At 43.2% G+C, this 12132-nt stretch overlaps 1 protein-coding gene across 1 annotated transcript in view; it reads left to right on the plus strand.

Moving 5' to 3' along the window:
* Positions 1–12132, plus strand: part of LOC126530359 (kinesin-like protein KIF28) — an 85784-nt gene that overhangs the window by 35549 nt on the left and 38103 nt on the right. The window contains exon 9 of the mRNA XM_055070255.2: positions 3676–3736. Within this exon, the coding sequence (XP_054926230.2) occupies positions 3676–3736 (61 nt within the window). The remainder of the gene's footprint in view (positions 1–3675; positions 3737–12132) is intronic.

Genomic DNA, 12132 nt, shown 5'->3' on the forward strand with positions numbered 1-12132 from the left:
GTACATGGCTAGCAACCACATTCTATTTGCAAACCAGCATCGTTTTCAGCGAGGCCGGTCATGTAAATCCCAGCTTCTTGAACTAAGTACAGACCTTCACCTCAACCTTCACGAACATACATAAAATGACGCCATATTTATAGATTTTGCTAAAAGATTTGACCGTGGCGGCTCATAACAGCCCGATATATAAAATAAAGCTGATTAAAGTTGACGCAAAAGTAATAAACTGCTTTAAAGAATATTTAAGTAACAGACGACAAGCATCGTAACTAATAATGTCCGTTCGTCATTTCAACCTGTTAAGTCCGGTATGCCTCAAGGTGCCGTTTTAGGACCCACTGTATTTTTAATTTACACACTTATAGAATTATAGAATTTATAGGTATAGACTCGGAAATCCGGTTATATGCCGACGACTGCGTTTTCTATTGGCCGTTAAAATGTAAGGCTGACTGTGTTGACTTGAACAGGATTGAAAGATGGTGCTCAGACTGGCAAATGAGCGTAAATAGATCAAAAACTGAGCTTGAGATTCACTACTTTCAGTGAAATTACGAAACACACATACTTTCTTAATGGTGAAGCTCTAGAAACTGCAAAATCATTTAAATATTAGGTTTCATCTTTCTTCGACTTTATCTTGGCATAATCATGTGCGTTGTATTGTTTCCGCTGCACGTAAATCTCTTGGCTTCATTTGTCATACGCTTCGTCAGGCTAATAGTGATGCCAAGTTTCTTGCATATACTACCGTACATCGTTCAAAGCTTGAGTATGCCGCGTTTATATGTAACCCGAACCGAACACTTTTTATTAACAAATTGGAATCCTTTCAGAACAAGGCCACGCGATTTATTACAGGTAACTATTCAAAACATTCAAGCATCACCAAAATAAAACATGACGTAGGACTTATCCCATTGCAGACAAGAAGAAAGGTATCTCCGTTAACTTTCTTCCATCAGTTGGGCTGCTGAGCACGAGGTCGCGGGATCGAATCCCGGCCACGGCGGCCGCATTTCGATAGGGGCGAAATACGAAAACACCCGTGTACTTAGATTTAGGTGCACGTTAAAGAACCCCAGGTGGTCGAAATTTCCGGAGTCCCCCACTACGGCGTGCCTCATAATCAGAAAGTGGTTTTGGCACGTTAAACCCCATAATTTAAAAAAAAAGCTTTCTTTCATCAGCTTTTTCATCACCCAAATATTTCTCTCAGGCACACATCTTACCAGCCAAAAGGAAATTCCCACGATTTCATCACGAATTTAAGGTCGAACAACCATTTTCACGTATAGTTGCATTTTGCAGTTTTCATGTCTGCATTAGCCATTTCAGAATGGAATCAACTGCCAAGTACTATAGACGAAATAACTGACTATATTATATTAAAATAAACACCTAATGAAACATTTGGAAATTAGAAACATTAACATTTCTTACATTTCTTCAGATGTCAAAGGATGCAAGATTATTGCTTGTATAATGCAAGAATTATTGGCGTACGATATTGTCGAATGAGAAGAGATATAAAGATTGCTTAGCATGTAGGACTTCATATAAGGATATTCAACTTACATGCATGTTGCCTTATACTTTTGTATATCAATTGTTATTCTCCCACCCCTATGTAATGTCCAAGCTGGGCCTTTATGGTAAATAAATGAATAAAGTAGGAAGGATGTCGTGCATGATAAGTAATAAATGTTTCATTCCCGCAGCTTAATCATAGCCGCTGTAGATAGTTACTTATTAGAGCGTTCCAGAGTGTCATACTGCAGTTATTCGTTGTATTTCTAAAGCTTCTGAAACGTATGCACAGAACACCAATTTCAATTCAGTGAAAAAAGTTGGAATAGGAAGTGTAATCAATGGTGAAACGTTCCTTTTCCAGGAATAAATAGAAACATGGTCAATATTTATTAAACCCACTTTTTTTTCTTATTTTCATGTGTTATATCAGGTATATGATTGGTTTCTCCGGTTTTCTCAGTAAGCTAGACAAGGCATCTTGTCTATATTTCGTGAAAATAAGGCGTAGTTTATGATTATTGTGTACGGAAAGTTCGAAGCACCTGGGCTGATGGTGGCATTTGCAATGATCGAATTACACATGGAACTGTTCCGCAGTGTTTTGAGTTTGTTTTACGAGCGGTGCGAAATTGTGCAGGCAGCCGTGGCATAACCAAAAATGCCACACATCAATGGGCGACCACTATGGCAAATTCATGTGAGAAGTTAAATTTGTGGGGATCAAATGCAGCTCTTCGAAAACGTTTCTGGACCAAGTGTTTTTTAGGGTCACGCTGCCGTTATCAGCTACGTTTGGCGACGCCTGCAAAGAACTCTACATTCCACAGTTTTTACATATAACATAAATAAAGTGCATCTTGAGTGCATTGTTTGTCTGAACTTTTCATATTACTGGCCTAATTAGGAGTTTTACCAATAATTATTGAACCCTTACCTTTTCCGTATTTTGGTGCATCATACGACGCCCATATGGTGTTCTCAGTGAACTAAACGAGGCATCTTCTTTATGTATAATGAAAGTAAGGGTCAAGTAATAGGTGATGTGCAGGCAAAGTTCGAAATGGGTTTGATTATCGTGGCTTTTGGAATAAATTACATACGCGAACGCTCCTTGGCGTTATTAGCGCTTTATTGCGAGCAGAATCTACTCCGCTTTCCTGGCAGAACAATATATCTCAAGAATAAATTGACCAAAAATGAGGGAAGGGCTGTGGCAAATCTGTGTGCGAACTTAAATTTATTTAAAGAAAACTGCCTTTGCAAACAGTTTACGCAAAAGTTGGAAAGTACGCTACCGGCTTTATCAGCTGTGCTTTCCAATACGTAGATAAATTATTGCTAGTGGATAGGGGGTGAAATTCACTGCAATGTTTGACGAAATTTTAAACTTACATTGCTGATTTCCAGCGTTTCAAATAGTTACAGGACCCTGCCTTATTTTTTTCTTTATACTAGATTGATAGTTAATTTATCTGGTGTACTGGATGAACTACAAAAACGTCTTGTCTATACATATGCTTTTAATTGCGATGAAGATCGTAATTAGTCTGTAAAGAAGATGCAAAGTAGGTGGACTAAGTAAGGTCTCACTAGTAAATAATCTGGTTACTAATAATTAACTAGTCTAGTGCACAGACAATCCGACAGGTTAAAACTGTTCTTTAGAAATGAGACAGCATATAAGCTTACGCCTTGGTGGTCTGTAAACGCCAGCAAGATCACACTTAGTGAAGATGGGAGAAACATTAGGGCCAATGTTCTCGCAAAGCAATACACGCATGGGTTAGTTACTGCATTTATCAAATTTCTTTACCAAAGGCCCGAAGACGTTATATGCTGGCAAGGTTTCAAATGTACAAGTCCAATAAAAAGAACGTTTCAAAGTGCGTGATTTGATTACAGGCAAGGAACATTTTTATTCGGATTGCTTGAAGGAAACAACTTTGGTAGAAATGTGATTCTGCAAGGTCAAACAAGTCGGCTGCCTTTTTTTTTACTGTGACAACGCCAGCTGTTGGCGCACGTAGCTCCGCAGGTTAATGTTTTAAAAGGTGCATTAAGCTGAAATTAGAAATACAATAGCCTAATTTCTTGCCGATTATTTTCCTCTCTTTAATCTCAACTTTTGTTTTTTTTCAGCTAGCCACCATCAGTCCTTCGGATGTGAACTATGAAGAAACCCTCTCAACACTGCGTTATGGTTCGTGAACTTCTTTTCACATCAGCGAATGATTTTATCTACTACTTACTACTTCTGGAGAGAAAGCTTGAGCCATATCAATAATTGTTCTTTTTTTAAGTTTGCAGTACTAAGTCAATTAGTGCTTTGTGCACGATAATGCGTGTATATTGTGTTTTCAGAACAATTTCGTTAATTGTATTGAAAGTACCAATGGCTGTCCATTTTCTACATTGTAATAATAAAGCTTTACAAAAGGACATTCTCGGAAACTCTGATTGCCTAGTAAGGTTTGCCTGCTTCGACGTTGCAGCAGCGTGTCGTGCGTGATATAAGTGGGTGCATACCTATACCTCTCATATCCCTCTCTCCTCACCAGCTACCTGCTATCCTCCATTTTCTGAATAAATGAATCCAATCAAAAAGAAACTTCCCTAACTGTGTTTGAAGTACAAATTCCTGTGGGAACGTTTCTTGCACAAATTCTCTGTGGTCCTTATTATACTAGCGTACAATAATATTGCACTCACAAATTGTATATTAAACAAGCTAAATTATCTTTTTTCAAGTCCCAAATAACACATGTATTTAGGGAGGCAGCGATATTCGAAACTTGAAGAAGTTGAGGCAGGCACACTATAATTTCTTTGTGATGCATGTCTCTCATTTTATTCATTCGGACGTTTTTCAGCCATATCGCAGCTTTGTAATTCTCACGTGGTAACCACAATGCAAACACACGCGTTGGAGAGATGTATCTCTTTTAGTAGTTGCAACTAGTTACACGAGAATTAAAACTGAATTAGAGGTGGTCGAATCGTGACTTTTGTGACCGAATCGAATACAGATTGAATAGTTCCAGAAGCGAATAGAATCTAATCAAATATCCAATAATTTTGAAATAATGAAGGGCCGTTATCCCAATTAAGTTAAAATAATGTTCACAGCTTCGTATTCTTAAGGTTACTAAGTATATCTCATTACACAGTACGTTACGAAGCGTTTATTAAAAAAACAAAGGGAGCATCAGGTAATGGACGCAGCTTCTTCGCAAGCACATATGGTACTTCACAGAGAGCGAATGATCGCTGTAGAGCATGTAACGTATGGCTACCTAAGTTACGTACCCTGCTGCACTAGGCAAGTTCTCGTGTTTTATGCCTTTGCTATGCCCGCAGGGCTGGAAATTAACTGTACTTTTGCTCCAATACTATGTTTAATTGGGCGCAGTAGACGTTTTGAAATATTGGAAAAGTATTGGAGAAATATTCGCACTTAAAAATAGTGAGCACTCAATTTACAGACCGAATCGAATACGACACTATTTCATTCGGTTTTTGAAGGTTTCGAATATTTGCACACCACTAGAATTGGCAGTTCCACTGTGCTTTTAGGCTAGTACGCAGCCAGGGACAACTTAGATAGCTCCTCAGCGTATTTTACACCGGCATTCACGCATAAGGGTGCGAAACCCAGTAACAAACTTGGGGGTTGATGTTCAGAACACTAATGAAAAAAAGAAAGCCGCAGTTTTGCACTAAAGGGGAAACATCGCTTGCGATAGCATATTAGTTGAAAACTATAAGAAGCGCGGATAATAGTTGGATCGGGCGTTTAAACTCGTAAACATTCGTTTGCTAACTAAATTCACAAGCAGGATGTCACGCGGGCGCGGGCAAACAGAAACACGTCTTCCTCAATCAGCGCGGACACTCACAGACAAAACGCAGGCGTGACGTAGAGCGGCAGCATCAGCGAGCGAATTGACCCTCGTGGGGCCTGCCGCGTTAACGCGAACGAAGCAACAAGAACACAGCCCACATGAAGCTACGAGCCCTTGGAGCATCGGAGACCGCTTTCAAGTTAGAGCTCGCGCCAACGCCTTCAGCGATGTCGTACGTAGCCGCTGCCGGAGTAAACCACCTCCTCCATCGCACCCCCCCCCCCCCCTCGGTGCTTTGTGCGCGGTGGAAGCAGGCATGCTTCCTTCCCGTCTTGCTCCCTTACGCGCGCGAAATCAAGCTTCCGTCGAGGCTCACCCTCGCACACTTTTACTCGCGCATACAGCACATGACGCCTGACCACCGTGTTATCGCACTTGTGCTTTATGCCGTACATCACGGCGACCGCGACGGTGGATATGCGCCTGGAGTGTCCATATGATTTGCATCGCAATAATAACTAGGATAAACACGATTGAAGTCGAACGCGTTGACGCACCACCTGATCGTCACATAAGGGCACGCGGTAAGTTTTAGTGCTCCTGTTCTTCGGCCAGAAACATGCCAGGGCAAGCTGACAAATGCGAATCGATTAAAAGCTACCGGGAACCAGCACTCTCGACTAATACGTGAGTTGCAGAGGTCACGTGTCGGACCAACTTCTCAAGAGAAAACGCTAAGGGTGTCCCGAAAAGTTGGTTTGACGAGGCTGGCTGTGTGATGTAATGCTCTCGCCTGTAGTTTATTTCTCTTCTCCATGACTTTCAAGCACTCTCGCTTCTGAGGCCCCCTACCCTCGGCGACATATATGATAATGCTTAATCTTTTATGTCGTATAGCTGAAGCTGTATTATACAGCAGCGTTAGGACGTCTTTCGCCTGCAGCCCTCGAAACTGACGCAGAATTCCAGACATTTGTTTGTATTTATTTTTGATATTCTAATGTTCGCAAATTCACTGGGTGTTTGCGATAGATATTTACCTGTAGGAAACACAAGATAACTGAACGCTTAACTGCAAGGAAACAATGTATCACGGAGGAGAGATCAATGCAGTCCAGTCTGTAGCGACCATCCGTCGAGGCATTGCCCCCGCTTCTCGGATAGCCGGTTGACGTCGTCTTGGGGGTTATTAGCCCCTGCTCTCTCTTGGAACCAAAGGAGTTCCCCCATGTGGGACGCCTACATTGCCACTCGGCAAACGTGCTTTTGCTATTGAATAAAGCTAGTCGACTCTCCTTTCTCAAGCTGTGAAAGGGTGTATTACTTGCCTCAGCCAAACCGAGCTCCCAACAAGTCCTTTCCCTCACATCACCTTCAGATAAAGGGCTGTAAGGTGACTCGGCAGCTGTAAATTCCTCTGTAAATTCACTGTGTGGTGCCTGTTATTCGTCTCACGCAGTTAGTGCCAGTCCTGAATGAGCAGTCAATTGGTTTGGCTTAATACAAAGTGTGACATGATTGTCACTCAGGCACTTGTGCCTTTAGCCATGTCCACCAAGAAGGTTTATGCAAACTGGCTTAAATACACACCCCAATAGCCTCCCTGGAGAGCGTTGAGGCGCACATACTTATTCAATTCCTTTAACTCTCAGCCTGTCATGTACCGGAAAACGTGGCGCTTTTCGGGTGGGCACAGGACACTACAAATTTGCCTTTCAAGTTAACTTGCAGATAATACCCTCAAGCAAATCAGATGAAAATACTACCAAGAGCCTCGTTTACAAGACGAACCTTACAATTTTCCCGGTCCGACGCATGGGCAATATGAATTGAGTGCGCAGCTGAAGAAAAGTTAGATCTGGTCTGAGAGGTATTTTTCTTTAGCTGCGAGGCTTCTTTTTTTCGAGGAACGCGTATGGGTTTTATCTGTAGCCCTTATCTAGGTTTAGGTTGATGTCTCATTTTCCCGGTATCAATCAAGAGGAGTTCCCCGGGAATCTGTCTTTTCTCCTATTTTGTTTAATGTTTGCTCAATTCCATTGTGCGATACCGTACAAGTATATGTCTATGCAGATGACATAGCATTTCTTGTGTCTGCGAGTGAGATTCACTCATTACGAAGAACATTGCAGTCATACTTAGGAACACGTTAAGGTTGGTTTGCCGATATTGGAATGTCGCTTAATGCCAACAAACGTTTCCTGATTGTGTTTCCATTGAATATACCGCTTAATATCTCTACAACACCGTCAGGATATAATTCTACAGGTTGACTTTATCAAATACCATATTATACGACGCAAAACCGAGCAGGTGAAATTATTTTGATCATGTTAAATCTAGGGCAGCACGTGGTCTTGGCATGATAAGCAAAGTTGGTCGACATCACACTGGGCTACGTAGGGAAACTCTAATAATGATTTATCGCATGTACGTTCGACTGATACCGGGATTTGGGCGCGTGCTATTATTCTCTGGTGGGCCAGCATACAGAATTACCCCCCGGTTCTTCTAGAGCGGGAGGCTCTACGGAACTGTCTTGGTTTATCAAAATTTGAAACTAACCATGTTTTATATCTAGAAGCACGACTGCCTACTCTTCCCTACCGATTCCATTTTCTAACAGCAACGACCTATTTAAACATTTATGAATCTTCGTTGAGACGATCACAATTTGTATTTATTAGTGAAATGAGGGCATTTTTCTATGAGTATTCCTCCCGCTTATATAGACCTTACGTTTTGTTGTACAAGCTGAGCTAAATCCGCTAAATGTTAATAGACATGAGATCATTTGCTTAGACAAGCCCTTGCCTAATATAAAGATTGAATCTTATGATATATTTCTATCAAATGCCAAACTCCTGCCCGCTGCACATTTAAATGGCATGCTAGAAGATCATTTAACGCAATTGGGAATAGATGATGCGATCACGACTGATGCGTTATTGAATGAGGCGAAAGAGGGTGCGGGTATTTTCTCGGAGTCTCTATCCTGGTTATATGCATTACGTCTTCCGGATTTCACACCCATATTTCTAGCTTAACTATTGGCCCTTATCTTAGCTCTTCGAAAAGTTCCTTCAAATTATTCAGCAGCAGTTATAGTGACTCATTCACTGTCAGTATGTGCATCACTCACTCCATTTTCGGACACTTCAGTAACCAATAAATTTAAATCATTAATCCCCTAATATTAGGTATGGTGCGGTTGGTATGGGCTCCAGGTCATCGATGTATATTCCTAGATGAAATGGCAGAAAAACTTCCGTGGATGTCCCTTGATGGACCAGCTATGTCTGTTATTACTACATCGGCTTATGTCACTGCGACTAGTTGTTAAAAAAATTCTCTTTTTCAAGGTTCTACAAAAGTGAAAATCTAAATGTCGGATTTTATTCATTTCTCCTTTTCATGGGACAAAAAATGGAGTCCCACACGTAAATGAGACTTATCCATAACAAAATTAGGACGCCGCATCCTTCCGATAAATTTCTACCTAAACAGGTCTGGTCTGGCACCCTCCAATCTGTATCCTACCTGACAGGAACTCGAAAACATTGATCGCTTTCTAATAGCGTGCCGTCGATTTAGAACTTAGAGGTAGAAATAAGAATTGTCATTCCGAAAATTTGATGTTTCTTTAACTACACAAAATATCCTCTTTCAGGGCTTCTTCGTTGGGCTTTAGCAACAGGAACATCTACGTATTCATATGCGACTATCTCTGACACAAGAAGGCTACCATGTTAATTATCAAAAGCAATAATTAGATAGATCATTATATTGCTGATTGTGTCTTCAAAATTATTCTAATACCACTCAAAAGCAAACACAATAATTGATGTTTATATATAGTTGCAAACAATTTTAATTCTGTATCTGCCACATAAATCCATTTCTTAATGAACATGAACATTATACTTCACCTTCATTTACTTTTCCGTTTAGGTGTTTCTCTCTGCCCTTCCCTTTAACATTTAGCTGTCGGCGTCTTGGCCAGTGAATGAGTACGAACTTTATTTAGGTCCTGAGGAGAAATAATTAAATCAATCCAGCTGCTCCGCCCACGTCGGCGCCGGTAGACAGTCCTTCGGCGACGGCCCGGGCTCTCTGGCCAGCCTTTAGCTGAGCGATGAGCTCTGTGCTTCTGAGCCCTGAGTCCCAGAAGGGCTGGTCGGTAAAGTCTGTGCTCGCGTTGGCAGGGCACAGCTAGAGCATGTGTTCGAAGTTGTTGCATTTGTGGCCGCAGTGTGGGCATTCAGTAGAAAGGTCTGGATTGATCCGGCTTAGTGTCGTCGGTGTGATGTATGTTCCAGTCTGAAACCGTCTGTAAGTGACGCCCTGTGCATTTTTGAGCTTTGGTTGAGAAGGAGGAAAAATTCTTCCCTAGCCTGTGATTTGAAGTGATTTCCTGGTATTACACGAGCGGGTCTTTGTTGTCTAGGTCTCTCCAGGCTGGGTCGAAGCGAGGGGGTGGACCGCAGACGCTGAATGCGAGTTCTCGCGTTAGTTGGTGTGCGTGCTCGTCCGGATAACAGTCAGGACGTGCAGAAATGATTCCCATGTGGGCCGGGAACCATGTGATGTGTGGGGACATCAGATTGTAATCTCACGCTTCCTGGTAGAAAATTTTGTTAACTTTGTTTAGCTTTGTTTGTTTTGCTTAGCTTTGTTTGTTTGTTTGCTGTTTTTTGTTTAGCTGCTTTCCAAGAGCCGAGGGCCGCCGAAGAGGTACTGATGGCTGTTCTTGAGTCCGAATAAATGATGCCGGCTCCTTTGCAGCTTCGAAGGGCCACCGCGATGGTCATTTCCTCTGCTTCATGGGTGAAGTGGTCACTACCGCGGCTGCGTTGACGAGCGAGCCATGAGCGTCCACCTCGGAGACCGCGTACGCGCCTCGATTCCAATATCTAGCCGCGTCAACAAAGATGACTTGCGTTTCGTTACGTTTAATGTTGTCGTTACGTTTCATGTGTTACGTTTGAGGAGCTTTCCCTTTTCTCTGTCTTTCGTTGTTGGTCGGGTGTATGCTTCTTGGGTGTGGATCAACTGTTATTGCCCTCTTGGCGTTTGTGCATAGTTGCGACTTCCCTGATGGCATGAAGAGGGGCTGTATGCCTGGTTCTAGTAAGATTTCGGTGCCCGTCCTTTTGAGTGACAGCCAACTAATTTGGGCGTTTCGCTATGCCTCAAACAGTTCAGTTGCCGTGCTGTGTAGCCCCAGTTGGAGGAGTCGCTCAGTTCTAGTGTTTCTAGGGACGCTTAGGACCTTTTCTAATCCTGTTCTGATTAGTGTGTCGATATTGTTCAGCTCAGTCTTCTTTTAGTTGAGGAAGGGGCGGCGTAGGTTACGTGGCTGATGAGGAAGGGGTGAAATGCTGTCATGAGGTTGTGCTTTTTCAGTCCGTTCCTTGTGCTGTAGAGCCGCGATAAGACCCTGGCGAAGGTCAGGGTTCTCGTTTCGATGCGTTTTAGTGTCTGCGCGTTGTCATAGCTGTAAGCCCCAATGATCATGCCCAGGACCTTGATTGTGCTACAGCTGGGGATGTTTCGTCCGTCCCTGGTATATTGGTGAGCGGGGAGGGAGCTAAGGGGCTGTTCTGATTTGCTGGGGGAGAGCTTCAGTCCCCTGTTTGTTAGGAAAGCTTCCGTGGTGTCGAGCGCTTGCTGTACGTTCTACTCCAGAGTGCCCAGCGGGCCGCTCGCGGACCAAATGGTGATGTCGTCTGCTTAAATCGCGTGCCCTGCTCACGAGACTTTCGATAGTTTGTTGGAGAGATCGTTCATTGAGATGTTGAAAAGAAGCAGCGAAAACACTGATCCTTGCGGGGTCCCGATGTTGCCTAACTTGTGCGTTCTGCTTCTTATCTGTCCGACGTTTATGGTGGTCGTTCGGTCAGCCAAAAACGATCTTTCACAGTCGTGGAAATTTACTCCGAGATTTAAAGTGGAGATTTCGTTGAGGATGTGTTCATGGCTGACCGAGTCGAAGGCCATCGGGAAGTCGAGCGCCAGGATTCCTCTTACATCCCTGGATTTGTTGTCTATGATGGCGCTCCTGATGAGTAGTATGGCGCCTTGCGTGGATAGTGACTTTCTGAAGCCTATGAGATAGTGGCGGAATAGGCCGTTTTCTTCATTGTTCTCTCCAATTCTATTGTGGATGGCATGTTGCGCGACTTTCCCGAGACACGATGTAAGGGAGATGGGTCTCAGATTCTCTGCATGGAGCGGTATTCCGGGTTTAGAGATGAGGACTACATTGGTAGTTCGCCATTCGTCCGGCACCAGGCCTTCAGCCCATACTTCGTTAATTTTGCTCGTAATGATTTGTATGGCTTTGTCATCTAGATTTCTGAGTAGTTTGTTTGTGAGTCCATCTGGGCCAGGGGCCGAGCGTTCGTTTAGGTCATGAAGGGCGTGCGCAATCTCCGAGACTTCGAATTGACGATCCAGCGAGAGTTTGCGCTCTACCTGAATCCCCCGTAGTGGGTAAGCGCGACAAGTGAGGATCATGCGAGCAAGAAAGCTGCTTCACCTCCTGCCATCGGTACGAATGGTTCTCAGGCCTTTCGCTCGCTGACTAACACATTGTTGTAGTGGTCCTAATTTCGGTCTTTACAACGTGGTGACCCGGGCGTGAGTGCACGGCGAGCACGACATCATGAACCAGGCCACAAACGAGAGACCGAGGACCCGAGGACCAGCGCTGAGCGCATCGCCACAGTGCAAATTCCCTCGCCGTCCTTTT

This window comes from Dermacentor andersoni, chromosome 5 (genome assembly GCF_023375885.2).
Source record: "Dermacentor andersoni chromosome 5, qqDerAnde1_hic_scaffold, whole genome shotgun sequence".
In the NCBI taxonomy this organism is placed as follows: domain Eukaryota; kingdom Metazoa; phylum Arthropoda; class Arachnida; order Ixodida; family Ixodidae; genus Dermacentor; species Dermacentor andersoni.